At 44.1% G+C, this 16,153-nt stretch overlaps 1 protein-coding gene across 3 annotated transcripts in view; it reads right to left on the bottom strand.

The window, feature by feature from the left end:
- Window positions 1-16,153, bottom strand: part of Patj (PATJ crumbs cell polarity complex component) — a 300,765-nt gene that overhangs the window by 17,216 nt on the left and 267,396 nt on the right. For all 3 annotated transcript variants that reach the window (XM_052176811.1, XM_052176808.1, XM_052176809.1), the window contains exons 39-42: window positions 14,768-14,876; window positions 13,768-13,805; window positions 8,072-8,194; window positions 7,291-7,395 (exon numbers count right to left, since the gene is read on the bottom strand). In XM_052176811.1, the coding sequence (XP_052032771.1) occupies window positions 7,291-7,395; window positions 8,072-8,194; window positions 13,768-13,805; window positions 14,768-14,876 (375 nt within the window). The remainder of the gene's footprint in view (window positions 1-7,290; window positions 7,396-8,071; window positions 8,195-13,767; window positions 13,806-14,767; window positions 14,877-16,153) is intronic.

Here is a 16,153-nt window from a genome sequence, read left to right as displayed (position 1 = left end):
TTTGGCTGTATCTGTTTAATATGTAAGAGAAGGGACGGTTCAGGCTGAAAGCAGGGACGTAACAAGGGCCTGTGGCTATGGAGAGGAACCGTTGCAAGCTTGTCATTACGTTCCAGTGTCTCCTCTGTTACCTTCAACTTTGGGTCAGATTCCTGCTCAACTCTGTACAGTAGCCATGTTAATCATTTAAGGGGAGGTTCCTCTGGCAACCTCCCCTCTCAGGGCTGAAGGCACCAGAGAAGAATAGCAAAGGTGTTTCTCAAGATTTTCAGGAGACATAACACCGTTGACAGTCCCCTGCTCCAGAGTGGCTCCTACAAATCTCTAGTCACTGTGAGCCTGATGTCACCCTGACAGACTACATCTTGCCCTCCTGATTTCTTTCCGTGTCATTCTCTGAGAGACAAACATCCTGTGCAGCAGATCAGAACCGCCCCTGGCAGGGGTGATTTCCTCGTCCTGATAAGACTCTGTAAGGCCAGAGCTCCGACAATGATCAACCAGAACCACGGCTGTGAGCTATAATCCCCTCCACAGGCCAGGCGGTGAGGGTGGGGGTGCTCTGAGACGAGCCTTCCAGAGCAGCCAGACTGAAAACAAACTCCTCCCCAGCGTTCACCATTACTTGTTTCGTTCTCTAGCGTTCTCTAGTGGTCACCCATGGTTCTGTGGGATCCCCAGGGCTAGATTTCCTTGGTTAGATAGAGGTTGAGGGTAGCCTGGGCTACACAGCAGGAACTTGTCCCTAAACAACAACAACAACGACCAAAACAACCAAAACCCCCTAAACCTCCAAAAGGTCATGACTTAATGTTTACCTATATACTATTCTTACTAAGCCTGCTCTTTCCTATATGTTAATGTTTCCTTGATTATGCTGTAAATTTATTTCCCAGAACACAGAGTTAGTACAGAATTTATTTTTATGTTTTTATTAGATCAGCTTTACATTTTTCAATTCCCCTCAGACTTCCAGTTTGGTATATTGGCTATCAATACCTCATTTCCCCCCTTAGTTTAATCTTATTACTATTATTTACATTAGTGTGTGTAAGTCGGAGGACACTTACACACTGTCAGGCGTCAGTTCTCTCCTTCCACTAAGGGATCTGGGCTTGAACTTGTGTTGTCAGGTTTGCACGGTGAGTGCGCTACCCGCTGAGCAATCCTACCCATTTTCTCCTTCTTAGCTCAGAGCTGTTTTTCTCAATGTGCCCATCCCCCTGTTCCACTTGGACAGATTGGGCTCTGTGCCCACCACTGGAGATTTTAACATTGTTCAGCGAGACAACATCTTCTGCCTTAGTTGTTCATTTGTTCGAGTTCACCTTAAAGTAATTCTCTCAGAAAACTGATTTCAAAAAAAGGCAGTGCCATTCAAAGGCCTTGCTCTTTATAGTGAGCAAGTACTTTTCTCTTGAAAAGTGTAAAGTCTATGTAGTTATTATTCTTATTATTTAATATGTGCACTGATTAACAGATCTTTAAATTCCTTTTTATTTTCCTCTCTCTCTCCCTTCCTGCCTCCTTCCCCCCCTCTCAAGTGTTTCTGTGTACAACGTCTACTTCTTGGACTTGGGTTTCTTGGTTTAATTAATCCCTGGTCCTGTGCTCTCCCCTCCCTCACGGTGGTTCTGGGATGGACCCGAGGGTGGGTGCTCCTGGGTGAGCCACAAGTCCTGCTCCTTCTCAATACTCTCTCTCTTAATAACCCGTCTACCCCTGCAGCCTTTTCTGTTAGCTCCACAAGCTCTGGAGGATGCCCCTGAAGACGGCCTGAAGAACTACTTCATAGAGACTCTCAGTCACTAGGTCTTTGATTTAAAGATTTTCTTCTGATCGCCCAATGTATTCCTAGGCTTTGAGACGAGCCTTCCAGAGCAGCCAGACTGAAAACAAACTCCTCCCCAGCGTTCACCATTACTTGTTTCGTTCTCTAGCGTTCTCTAGCGGTCACCCATGGTTCTGTGGGATCCCCAGGGCTAGATTTCCTTGGTTAGATAGAGGTTGAGGGTAGCCTGGGCCTCTCTTGCTGCAGAGTCCAAGCGGCTCCGGTTGGCCCCGTTTCCAGCACTGGGCACGGCCACCACGCTTCCTTGGCCAAGAGGCTGCCTGGCCTCCCCACACCCATGTTCCTGATACTGCAAGGCCATCAAGAGCACAGTGTCGGGGACAAAGGAGGACGGGGGCACTGAGATCAGAAGCTCAAGGACGGCCTGAGCTGAGTACGGAGGCCAGCCTGGCTTCTCTCTTCAATTAATGTTGCCTCAATGCTACAGAGCCCAACTCTCCAGCTTTTGTCCATGATAGAAATGCCCGACATGTTTTTCCCCTTTTGTGTCTTCAAAAAAAGGTAAAAAATTAGAAACAATTTTCCCCCTAGTGGGCTGACAAGATGGTTCAGTGGTTGGTTAGAGAGCTTGCTGTTCTTGTAGAGGAGCTGAGTTTACTTCCCAGCACGTACGTCAGGTGACTACGACTGCATGTAACTCCTGCTCCAGGGGGCCTAATACCCACTCCTGGCTTCCTTGGGCACCTGCATGTATGTGGTATTTACTCAAAAAGACACAGTGACAAAGACACGAGACAGACAGACAGACACACACATACACACTTATACATAAGTTAAAAAAAAAGATAAATCTTAAAACAAAAACATTTTTTTTTCTAGGAGAGAGTATGATACCTGGATTAAAAATAGTTCTATAGTCATTTCATATGCAAAAGAGCTGCAAGACAAATTCTCAAATTACAAGAAGCAAATAAAAGTAGGAACACTTGGAGACATTTCAAGCAGCCTAGTGAACCCCGGCTGCTCAGCTGGAGGTGTCAGTTACGTGGCCTTTGCATTTTTATTTCCCTGCCTATGGCCCATTTGATAATGAAAATAATGGCCTAGTTATAATCCAGCTACCATAGAGCTGTGTCGCAGGCGTTCTTTCAATGGATGCAAACACCACGTGACTAGAAGGCATCTGAGAGCGGGGATCACTAAGCTTCGTGCCTACCATGTCACACGAGCTCCACAGTCTCGAGTGCGACTATGTCAACTATGGACTCCGTGCGTCCACTGTTATGCTCAGAGAGCAGAGGAAGGAAGACGGCAGCGAACATTATTTGCAAGAGAAAACACTTTCAAATTAAATGTTACTTACTTCTTAAAAACACAGAAACAGAAAAGGAATAAAGACCTCATCCAGAAACAGGATACGGAGAATAAGAGGTGTGGTACAGCCCTGAAATCCCAGCACTAATGGAGCTGGGCAGAGGGATCCCAGACTAGCCAGGGATACATTGAAAGACCTTGTCTGAAATAAAACCCAAAATCAAACACAACAGTCGTCAGAGTAGGCAGAAACAGTCATTCTTCTTCTATAACTTTTATCTGAAATAAATTAAAAGTACATTTTCTACTTTATAAAAACATTTAAATACAATTTTAAAATATTTTATTTAGTTTACTTTGATTTCAATGGGTGTTTTGCTTGCGGGTGTGTCTGTGCACTAAGTGCAGGCAGTGCCAAAGGAGGCCAGAGAGGGCACCAGATGCCCCTAGAACGGGAGTTAACAGAGGCTGTGAATCACTATTTGGGTGCTGGGAATTGAACCTATGTTTTTGGAAGAGCAGCCAATGTTTGTAACTGCTGAGCTATTCCCCTGGGTCCTTTATAAGAACTATTTTTAAAAAGTACATTGATAGAAGCAATTTAACAAGAATAAAGTGTTCCCTTTGTGAACTTTGTTTTTGTGAGAAAAGGCTTCAGTCTAGACTAACCTCTAACTTTCTTTTTCTTTTTCTTTTTCAAGATTTATTTATTTTATTATATGTAAGTACCCTGCAGCTGTCTTCAGACACTCCAGAAGAGGGAGTCAGATTTCATTACGGATGGTTGTGAGCCATCATGTGGTTACTGGGATTTGAACTCAGGACCTTGGAAGAACAGTCAGTGCTCTTAACAGCTGAGCCATCTCTCCAGCCCCCTACCTCTAACTTTCTATAGCACCAGTACTAACCTTGAACTACTGATCCTCTGGCCTAAATGTTGTGAGACTGAGGATTATAGATATGGTCACCAAATTCAGCTTTTAAAATTAAGGTTTTGCGTGTGTGTGTTTGGTTTTGGTTTTTTGAGACAGGGTTTCGCTGCATAGCCCTGGAACTCAACTCTGTAGATCAGGCTGGCCTCGAACTCAGAAACCTGCTTGCCTCTGCCTCCCAAGTGCTGGGACTAAAGGCAGGTGCCACCACTGCCTGGCTAAAACTAAGTTTTTATTGACTTTTTTTTTTTTTTTTAATACAGTATCTCAAATGCCCCAGGGTTGGTTTTGAACTTACTCTGTAACCAAAGGTAGCTTTGAACTCACAATGAGGTCTCCAACTCTGGATCCTCCTGCCCAGCCCACATTGCAGAGAGATGTCATGTCTTCCAAGGTAATTTGAAAATGAAACTAAGGGCTGGAGAGATGGCTCAGCGGTTAAGAGCACTGACTGCTCTTCTAGAGGTTCTGAGTTCAAATCCCAGCAACCACATGGTGGCTCACAACCATCTGTAATGAGATCTGATGCTCTTTTCTGGTACTATCTGAAGATAGCTACAGTATACTTATATAATAAATAAATAAATCTTGAAAAAAAAAAGAAAATGAAACTAATAGAAAAGAAACTGGGGAAGAGCCTTGAGCACATGGGCACAGGGGAAAATTTCCTGAACAGAACACCAATAGTTCATGCTCTAAGATCAAGAATTGACAAATGGGACCTCATAAAATTACAAAGTTTCTGTAAGGCAAAGGACATTGTCAAAAGGACAAATGGCAACCAACAAATTTGGAAGAGATCTTTACCAACCCTAAATATGACAGAGGGCTAATATCCAAGATATACAAAGAACTCAAGAAGGTAGACTCCAGAGAGCCAAATAACCCTATTAAAAATGGGGTACAGAGCTAAACAAAGAATTTTCACCTGAAGAATATCGAATGGCTGAGAAGCACCTAAATAAATGTTCAACATCCTTAGTCATCAGGGAAATGCAAATCAAAGCACCCTGAGATTTCACCTCACACCAGTCAGAATGGCTAAGATTAAAAACTCAGGAGACAGCAGATGCTGGCAAGGATGTGGAGAAAGAGGAACACTCCTCCACTGCTGTTGGGGTTGTAAGCTGGTACAACTACTCAGGAAATCAGTCTGGCAGTTCCTCAGAAAACTGGGCATTATACTACCGGAGGACCCTGCTATACCACTCCTGGGCATATACCCAGAGGATTCCCAGGAATGCAATAAGGACACATGCTCCACTATGTTCATAGCAGCCCTATTTATAATAGCCAGAAGTTGGAAAGAACCCAGATATCCCTCAATGGAGGGATGGATTCAGAAAATGTGATATATATACACTATGGAATACTACTCAGCTATTAAAAACAATGAATTCACGAAATTCTTAGGCAAGTGGGTGGAACTGGAGAATGCCATCCTGAGTGAGGTGACCCAATCACAAAAGAACACACATGGTGTGCACTCACTGATAAGTGGATATTAGCCCAGAATTAGCTTGGAATACCCAAGAAACAATTCACATATCAAATGATGCCCAAGAAGAAGGAAGGAGAGGCCGCCTAGTCCTTGAGAGTCTCAATGCAGCAGTGTAGGGGAATAGCAGGACAGGGAAGAGGGAAGGGGTTGATTGGGGAACAGGGTGAGGGAAGAGGGCTTATGGGACTTTCGGGGAGGCGGGATCCAGGAAAGGTGAAATCATTTGAAATGTAAATAAAGAATATATCGAATAAAAAAAAAAAGAAAAAAAATGTGGCTATTGTTAAAAAACAAAACAAAGAAAATATAGTCTTTAGGGGGGCAGGAGTGGCGGGGTGCTGGGACTTCACTCTGGGCTCTGCACATGCCATGCAGTGTTCTACCACTGAGCTGCGTCTTAGCTCCGGCTTGTGCCGTGCTTCCCTTTGTAAAAGGTGGAGCTGAATGAATGCAGTCCGTGTGTAGGAATATCACTGTACTAGCCTTTAAGAGAAAGCCTCTTCTTCTCACTCAGGTTCCCACTGAGGTCCTGCTCGCTCACGCCTCTGGTGACTGACTAGCAGACCAAAGAGGTGTGCTTGCAACAAGTGACTGTAGGGGTCAGTAGAGGCCAAGCTCCGAGCAGGAATGGAGTAAGGACCAGAAATGCCAGTCTGTAAGAGGACCACAGGCCTCACAGAGAAGCAGGGCTGTGGCTGGCCACGCACTGCTTTGCTGGTATTCAGCCAACACTTACCGACCCACATAAATATTTGGCTTCTATTTTTTTGAATACTTTCGAGACACTTACGGACCCAGATAATATTTGGTTATTGCATTAACTCTTTTGAGACCACAGACAGCGTTCCATGTACCCCCCCCCCCCCCCCCCCATGTATACCTGGCTAAATGCTTTCTCACTTTGCCCTGGACCACTGAGTTCTCTGAGCTAAGACCCACAAATCACTTCTCTCAAACGTCGTGTGTTTTCCATTCAATCTTCTTATTTTAAGGCTGGCATTATCTGGGTGCTGGCTATGGACCTTATCCTTTTTACCTGTGAATCATTTTATACTGCCTCTTTCAGAAGTATGGGGACTACAATCCTTCATTTTAGGGGCACTCATTAAAGAAAGTCACTGCCAGTACGCTGCCTCTCCAATCTCTGCACAGCATCAATCTCAGAGACGAGTGAGTGAGGGGCGGCAGTGGAGGGAGGGGAAATTAACAGCACATTTTGCTCTTACTTCCTCCTGGATTTCTCTGCTGCTCGGGACAATGCTCACGGGGCCACAGCTGATCAATAATTGTCAGCCTTAATTGATGACTGCTATGCAGTAAGAGTTGCAGGGTGCTGGCAACCACTCATGGCACAGGAGAAAGAGCATTGTAGTTTCCTCCGCCTTTAAAGGGCCAGGAAACAGTGTGGGGCTGCCCGGGAACAGCCTTTGGATGTAAGAAAGGAAATCATTTCCTATTCGTAGCAAACTTCAATTTACAAAAGAATGGCGGAAGCTAAAAGCCTTGTTGATTTATCACATGAAGCTGAGAGCAATTTTTCTCCCCTTGTTATACCTTCGGATAATCCTGCCCATGCCTGTATGGGTGGCATTAAAGAATTTCTGAATAAAAATAATAATTTCTCGCTTTCAACCTTCATAATTCACATCGGCAAGCACCCTGCTGGGTGGCGATGCCGGCTGCCAGTGACTCCGTCTTTTCTGCTGCCATTTATCTGCCTCTGCCAGCTGGTTCTCCATTGATCGCAGTACCTGCAGGATAATGCGCCCAAAGGCGTTCTTCAGTAGATTAACGGCGTCTGTGTGAGACAGTCCATCCAGAGGTTGCCCATTAATGCTCACAATCCGATCTCCAACCTGGAAGGACAAAAGTGGAAGAAAATCACTATCATTAAGAAAAATTAAATTTGAGAAGAATGCCTAAGTCTCTTCGTAAGTTACATTTCTCATCTGCCACGCTGCTGAGAGCTGGCTTCTGTGGAGTGCAGGGAATTTTTAATGGCTTTTCCCAAATGCAGCCCCATCAGAGAGACAAGAGGGTGTTAGATTTGATTATAGGTCACGTGTGTTTTGGTAGCCAGTCAGAGTCAGGGGCACAAGTGAACTGTTCAATAAAGCTCCAATGAGGAAGCCAGGGCTTTTCTGCTTAAGTTTTATACCTCGGTTAAAATTAAGGGACAGTTGAAAAAAAAATTAAGGGAACATTCCAAGATCAAATCTAAGTTAAAAACCAATTTGGGTAAACGAGATGCTAAAAGGTGGGGAGAGGGTTTAAGGAGCTGGGCTTCCTTCTTTCATTTGAGGCTTTGATAAGAACAATGTTTTTATGTAGCCAGGGACTTAATGAATTTCAGGTTTACGGTCTTGCTAATGTATTCTGTCCTCAGCATGGGTGGCTGATAGCTTTTGCAATTCCAACTTTAAACAAGGTCTCTATGGCTACAACCTCCTCCTGAACCCAACACACACTGTCAGCTTTCTGCGAGCTGAACCCAACACACACTGTCAGCTTTCTGCGAGGCGACAGATTTACCTTAAGCTTCTGGGTGCGTGCGGCCACTCCACTGGCTTGAATCATGGCAATAAATATCGGGATATCTCCTAAAGGACTTCCTTTTCCTCCGGCGATACTGATCCCAAGGGCATCACTGAGCTCCTACAAAGAGAGAAAACAGAAGGCCTGCGTGTTTAATAATAGGTATAGACAGTGTGTCCTTACATTGCACTGAACAAAAACTCTCCAATAACATGGGAGCTGAGTGTAGGGCCTCCAAGGGTGAGGTGGCCTTCTCAGGCAGGAGGCCTCGGGGTCAGAGAAACTCATCTTGGTGAGCCTCAATTCTTATGCACATAATGGGGAAGTAGACTGCAAAGTACCCTTGATAATCTGAGTATAAATAAGATAACACAGTGTTGTCCTGGCCTACAAGAGGCTCAATAAAAACCAATAGCAGCAGTAAATTAAAAAACAAAAGCCTTCTCTACAGCTCGGTGGAGCGGCCAATTTGACGCAGGCTTGGCAAGTGTGTTCTCATATGGTGTTTATGATTAAACTGCCACACATAGCATGTTCTGGATGTGAACAAACACACATGGCTTCAAAAGAGCTGCATGCTGCACTGAAGAAAGGATCTCAGAGGGTGCCCACAGAGGGTGCCCACGGCGGGTGCCCACGGAGGGTGCCCACGGAGAGTACCTGCTGTTGTGACAACAGATTGGAGAGGGAAGTAAAATGGAGCAGAAATCTTTGTAAGATGGACCATGTACTGGCTCTTGTCCTACCCTGTCTCCCCATCCTAGGAGGCTTAATATTTTTAAAATGACAGGCTGGCATTCACACCATGCCTACCTATTGCTCCCGTTGACTATAATGGGAAAATCTTGTCAAATACAAATAACAATGGCCCATAGCTTCCGGAACCGAAAGAAACTAACCAGTGGAAAGTGAAAATCTGCAGAAGTTGCAGAATGCAGAGTGGCAGGAGATCCCAAATTCTGAGAATTATCACTAATCTACTAAGTACAGAGGAGCCCTCAACCAGCATACCAAAATTTTTGGTTATTAAACTTTGCTTTAAGTCACCACAAAGGCAGGTAGAAATTTCCCTCTCAATCTAACTGGGCCTGCTAAAGCCCAGGGCTATACAGCGCAGGCTCGACACCTCTGTGCGTGTGCGAGCTCATGCAATTGTGTGCGTATGAGTGTGAGTGTGTGTATGCGTGCATGTGTGTGCTCACTTGTGGGCATGTGTGATAGACACATTTTTGTTCTGAGGGAGGATCTCAGTCAGACTAGGAACTGAAAAGGTGGCTGAACTATTGATTTTCTGATGCAAACCCTACCCTTCCATCTGGTGGAACCAAAAAGAAACATATTTGGCTGCCAGGTAATCAGGGAAGGAATGCAGAGTGGCAGGAGATCCCAAATTCTGAGAATTATCACTAATCTACTAAGTACAGAGGAGCCCTCAACCAGCATACCAAAATTTTTGGTTATTAAACTTTGCTTTAAGTCACCACAAAGGCAGGTAGAAATTTCCCTCTCAATCTAACTGGGCCTGCTAAAGCATAAACAACATTATTTTTCAGAGTGGATGCACACAACTTAATACTCATGAGGTCTAGGATAAGATCTCACGCTTGTCAACATGCAGGAAGATGTAAGCCCCCACCCCAATGTTCTGTAGGACAATTGAAAGCAAACATTATAACACTGCTTATATAGATATGCACGGCTCCGGCCAGGCTCCTAGGTGGATCCCAGCAATGGAAAACAAAACAGAAGAAGCAGGAGACAGAAGCACTACTCTTTGAGCTAAAGGACCTACATGGTCACAAACGTAACATTTAAAAATATTCAGAGCCAGAGACGGGCATGACCTCAGTGCTCTGGAGGCAGAGGCAAATGGATTTCCATGAATTCTAGGTTAGCTTGGTTTACACAGCAAGTTCCAGGCTAGCCAGAGTACACAGTGAGACTCAAAAAAAGAAAAAAGAAACAAAAGAAACAATGCCCTCCATAGCTGAGTGTCCATCAATTATAAATTACACTTTAATAAAGCTGGAAAGCAGAGGAGAGCAGCTTGGAGAGTCCATATGAAGAGAACTTAAGAACAGACTTATGGGGGCTGGGAGGAGCTCGTGACGGATCATGCCTGAGTACGCACAAAGTTCCCGCTTTAATCCCTGGAGCTCAAACCAAATAAAAAGTCACCAGCAAGGCCATGGAGATGGTTCAGAAGATAAAAATAGCGGGCATGAGTTCTACCCCTGAAACTCTAAATTTTAGCCCTCAGACAGAAAGATGGGAGGCAGAGGCAGGAGAATTGCCTAGAAGCTCATGGGCCTATTTGATTGGAGTAGGCAGCATAGTTGCAGAAACTAGAGAGACCCTGTTCCAGCAGGGTGGAAGGGAAGAGCTAACTAACTCCCTCAGTGTCCTGCGACAACTGTGACCTGTGAGCTGTGGTATGCATATGCATGTGAATACACACATACACAGCCCACATCCTACATGACATAAACACATCGATTATTCTGTTACCACTAGAGCTGCCCTGCCATAACTCAGAATCACTGCAGTGCCTCACTTCTATCCTGTTTACACAGCATTTGTGTTCAAATGATACTCTGCAAATGCATTAATCAGTCGGCAATGCCCTCTGTGCAAAACTCTAAGAGATAGTAGTTCATTTTTATTTTAAGTGCATGAATGTTTTGCCTGCATGCACATCCGTGTACCACATACGTGTGGAGCCTGAAGAAGCCGGAAGAGAGTGTTGGGTTCTGTCCCGAGTTACTTTTGGATTGCTGTGACAATGAGCAACGAGAGACACCATGACCAAGGCAACTTACAAGAAAGCATGTAACTGGGGACTCACTTACAGTTCCAGAGGGTCAGTCTCTGTTGGGAGTGTGGCAGCAAGTGTGTAGACATGGTGCTGGAGCAGTAGATGAGAGCTAATATCAGACCCACAGGCACAAGGCAGACAGGCAGTGACCTCATCAGGCCTGGTGTGGAGTTTTAACACCTCAAAGCGACCTTCAACAAGGTCATACCTCCTAATCCTTCTTAAACAGTCTGCCAACTGGGAAGTAAACATTCTAATATATGAGCCTAAGGGGCCACTGTCAGTCAAACCACCACAGATGCCCGGTGGCTGGAGTTAGACTGTTGTGAACCAATGCTGGGAATAGAACCCAGTCTTCTGGAATATCGACCAGTGCTCTAACTGTTAAACCATCTCTCTAGTTCCCAAGAGATATTTTATTATGAGGTCTGTGAGTGGACCATGGGAAAATAGAGTGAGTATGAACAGGCCTATTATAGTCCCTATAAAAACAAAGGACTAAAATGGCCTAAATATTTTCAAAATCTTGGAATGCTTTGGTCCTAACTCTATCTGCATTTTTATCCAAAATTGTGTTTACTATGGGTGCATCTGACTTCTTCATCTGAGCATCTGAGCTGCAACTCTAGGAGAAACACACAGGACAAGTAAGCTTGGTTAAATTACAGCCAGGAAGGAAAGATGCCGTTTTCTGGCATTCAGGAGGGACTTAGAATTACATACTCTGTGTGTCTTGTCTCATCCATTTATTTTTGATTTTCTAGAATAGGGTCTCTGTAGGCCAGGCAGGGACCGACTTTGTAGCCAAGGCTGATCGTGAGCTCATGGCAATCTTGTCTTAGTCTTGAAAATGTAGAAATTACAGGCACGAGGCACCAGGCTCAACATTTTAGCCATACAAAGTACTGGTTTACAATATGAGTTAGTCTTATAAGCCCATGCTATAGATGAAAAAACTGAGGCTGAATCAATGAAAGACTGTGGGAAGCCATTAGAGAACCTTACTTCGGCCAGAGAGCTGATAGGGCAAAGGTCCTGAGTAAAACAAAGAAGAGCCTCTCCGGTAATTGCGGTGGAAGGAAGTCCTGAGATAACTGGGGTAGGCTCCAGCCTGTGCAAACATCAGATGTCTCCACGGGAGGACCCTTATCTCTTCCCGCAGAAACTGCTAGATTGCCCTTCTTTCCTTTGTTCTTACCTTGAGAAGAACTCTTCCCCTGAGAGCTTAAAACCTGTGTACCCCAGAACATTAAACAAGGCTTTGACACAACCCAGACTGACTTGTCTTTCTCAGGGTGCTTGGCCTCCTTCCTTCTCTCCCCCCTTTTGACCCTCAGGTAGTGCCCCTTCGGAACCCTGGAATAACTGGACCTGCTGGACGGGTCAAAAGACCAGTGTTGTGAGCTATGTCAGATGGGTTGTGCCCCATTAAAGTGTCCCACTTAATATCAGTGTTCCACGTTCTAGTCCCTGAAAACACAACTCTACTTTTGAGACAGTCTTTAGGATGATACTGCTAGGATGGGCTCTAATTCAGTCGGACAAAAATCCTCATGGGAGAGGCTATGTAACAGGAAAGACTCCAGAATGATGAAACATAAAAGTCACATGTGGCCACCACAAGAAGGCAACCATCTGTAAGCCAAGGAGAGCTCAGAGAAAGTTACCCTATACCTTAATGTCGAACTTTTCGCTTCTAAAACTGAAGGGAATTAACAGCTGCTGTTGTAGACAGCGGTCTCTAATATTCTGTTAGGCGGTTCTACTAAATAGTCACCGAGCAAGTGTCAGAGCACAAACTATGGCTGAACCCAGGGAACTGAGCTGACCACCCTACTGCCATGGATTACACTGGTTACAACAGGATTCTAATCCTAACACTACTCTTGAACTTCAGGTTTATAATCCAGGAGATGAACCAAAGTCTACTCTCTAACATTCCAGAGAGCACACATGGCTGAAAATCAGTGTCGGAAAATGTATGAACTGGAATAAACCTTCCACGAGCTTTTCAAAAGAGCAATTCCACAACACATAAAAAGCCTTGAGTAAGAAACTGAAGAAAGGATCCGTGGTCTCACGTATGCTAGCCAAGTTCTCTGCAACCAAGCTGCCCTACCTCATGGCTTTGGATCTGAGAGCTTCTTTCCTAGGAAGTAATCCTGAGGGGATTATTCAGAATATAGGCAAAAACATACACATAGCAATGTTTGTCATATAAGGTAAAAAAAAAAAAATTTTAAACATGGGGTCTAGAGAAGGGTTGAACAGTTAAAGCCTTTGCTGTTTTTGTAGAGGATGTGGGTTTGTCTCCCAGCCTCTGTGGAAGCTCAGGACCATCTGCACCTCCAGCTCGCGAGGACCCAAGGCCCACAATTCTGGCTTCTGTGGGTACCAGGCAAGCGCACAGTGTACAGACACACATGCGGCAAAACACTCACACACAGATCTAAAACAAAACAAAACAAAAACAAAAGAAAAATGCTAATTGTTTAATGAAAGGAAGATGATTACAAAGTTCTAGGTACATCCAGTCAATGGAGTAAATATTATATAACCAGGAACAATCATGTTGTCTGCTGTCAAGGACACCCAACAAGGCTCCAAGTTCACGCAGCAAGATACGAAGATGAGCTAAGAGAGAACGCCCAACATTCTGTCATGTGAAATTTAAACACACACACACACACACACACACACACACAGACACTATTATGAAAAGGAGAAACTAAAAATTCACAATGGTCACTTACATGTTACAATCTACTTTTAAAAAGTCTATTTCTGTTACTTTACTAACTTGGAATAACATATGATCTGGTAAATTACATTCAGAGAGAAAATGTACAAAGTAGAATCAAAATAGCAAGTGACTTACTCTGATTATTTCAACAGTCCTTGGTTCTTCCTCTGCGCCTGTGGGTAGAGAAGCAAGACCATTCACTAATGTGTATGATCAGACCTAGCGCGCCTAAGGTGTAACACTCCCATAAAGACAGCAGAAACTGTCCATTTTTCAAGAAAAGAGACTAAAGCAAGGAGGGTACACCCTTCCTCAGCATCAGGACCAAACTGAGTCTTCAGGGGCAATATCCACCCCAGTGTGGACAGATGTGGCCACACTCATTTGGTCTGACCAATGACGGGCTGCAGTACCAATGGCCTGAAACATGGTTACTCAAAGCTGGGAAAAATACATTTACGTTTCATTGTTCATTTTTCTGCCTTACTTAAAGATAACCCTCACCCAAGAGAGTCTTAAAACTCCTGTCTCCCCCACTCTGTTCTCCAGGACATCTACTTAACAGCCCTGTCTCCCCCACTCTGTTCTCCAGGGCATCTACTTAACAGCCCTGTCTCCCCCACTCTGTTCTCCAGGGCATCTACTTCTCACCCCCTCCAGGCACCTGAAATGTATTCATGTTCTCCCTGCAAACAAACAGGTGCACTTTCTGATGCTTTTCTTTCTTTCTTTCTTTCTTTCTTTCTTTCTTTCTTTCTTTCTTTCTTTCTTTCTTTCTTTCTTTCTTTCTTTCTTTCTTTCTTTCTTCCTTCCTTCCTTCCTTCCTTCCTTCCTTCCTTCCTTCCTTTCTTTCTTTCTTTCTTTCTTTTTTTTTTTTTTTTTTTGGATTTGGCTTTTTTGAGACAGGGTTTCTCTGTATAGCCCTGGCTGCTCTGGAACTCACTCTGTAGAGCAGGCTGGCCTCGAACTCAGAAATCCACCTGCCTCTGCCTCCCAAGTGCTGGGATTACAGGCATGCACCACCAACGCCCAGCTAAGTTTTTGCTTTTCTGTTGCTCAAGGGATCTGAGCCCCTCTCTCCCGCTTTCTCTTGAAATAGTCCACACTAAGTAGCTTAGGCTGACTTCGAACTTACATTTCTGGGGAGGATCTGAAGCTCTTTTTGTGCCAACCAGGTTTTGTAGGCTGGTGATGACTGGGGCAAAGGACGGCCGACAGCTGCTGTGTGCACTGTGCTGATCCCCCTGAAAAGAAGACACTGTGGTCACTTGTGTGCAGGTGCCACCATGGCCCTAGACACACACCCTAATCCTGAGTCTGCAGGGGCTGAGGTCCAGACATCTACAGAGCATTCCGAAAGACAAGGAACACAACTATTCACTGCAGTCACCCCTCTCCACCCAGACCCATGTAAACTCTTGCTCTTGTGCTCCCCACTGTACACGTTTGCTTCTCAGTCACAGTAGAAAGACAGTCATTCGAGCTGCTTTTTGCTGCACATGAAATCAAGCATTTTCCTAGTTTGCCAGTGTTCTAGCCTCCAGTGACTGGCTCTGTCCTTTGAGGGAGCAACCAACATGAGTCAAACTACAGCTCACGCTTTGCTAGCCAAGTGTGTGGAGCTAAGTCAACAGAAAGGAGACTGAGTACAGACTTCTAGAGAAAGCAGTCACCATAAACAGAAAGAGCAGATTTTAGGGGTTTCTTACTTTTATGTTCTGAACATTATCCTACTGGCAGAATGGTTCAAGCCAACCTGTTATACCTGCATTTAACTGTTTCCCTCACTTAAATAGGTATTTGAGATTTACAATAAAGTCAGAGCTAGTGACTATCCAAAATCCCATACATTAGCAAAGGCCTTCTAACACCGAGCATATTATCTCTAATTTTTCTACCCAATTATCAAGCCTGTGCTCAATTATCATGAAAATTTAAGTTAAGGCCACATCACAATTACCATTTGGTAAATTACAATGTGTTTTGGTTCTGAAAGAGGGTCTTGTATCTAATGCGGGTTGGCCTTGAACTCAGATCTTCCCTTTCCCAGCACTGAGATCAGAAGTGTGTGCCATCATGCCTGGAGCTTGCTTCTTCCTTCCTTCCTTTCCTTCTTTCTCCCTTCCTCCCCCACCTCTTTCTTTCCTTATTTTTTTCTAAGGATCAAACTCAGGGCTTTCTGCTTGTCAGACAGGTGCTTCACCCACCACAGCTTAATGATCATTTATTTACTTGAGGAAGAACCTTTAAAACATTTAAATATTTCTGAAATAAGAAAGATTTCATGTAAGCAGAAAAGTTATAGGAATTATAGATAGACTTAGATTTTATAATTGAAAATCTGTTACATCTTCATGACACACACACACATACAATATATAATTCTAGCACTAAGGAGGTAGAGTCAGAGGATCCTGACCCTGGATATTCATAAAAACAAAAATAAAATGAAAAAAACAAAATGTCTATAATTTCTATTTTATAACATACGTCTTTTGCTTTGTATGTATGTATGTATGTG

The sequence above is a fragment of the Apodemus sylvaticus genome, chromosome 3, assembly GCF_947179515.1.
Source record: "Apodemus sylvaticus chromosome 3, mApoSyl1.1, whole genome shotgun sequence".
NCBI classification, from domain to species: Eukaryota; Metazoa; Chordata; class Mammalia; order Rodentia; family Muridae; genus Apodemus; species Apodemus sylvaticus.
The sequence above is the reverse complement of the archived record's forward strand: the minus strand, read 5'-3'. Positions and strand labels throughout refer to the sequence as shown.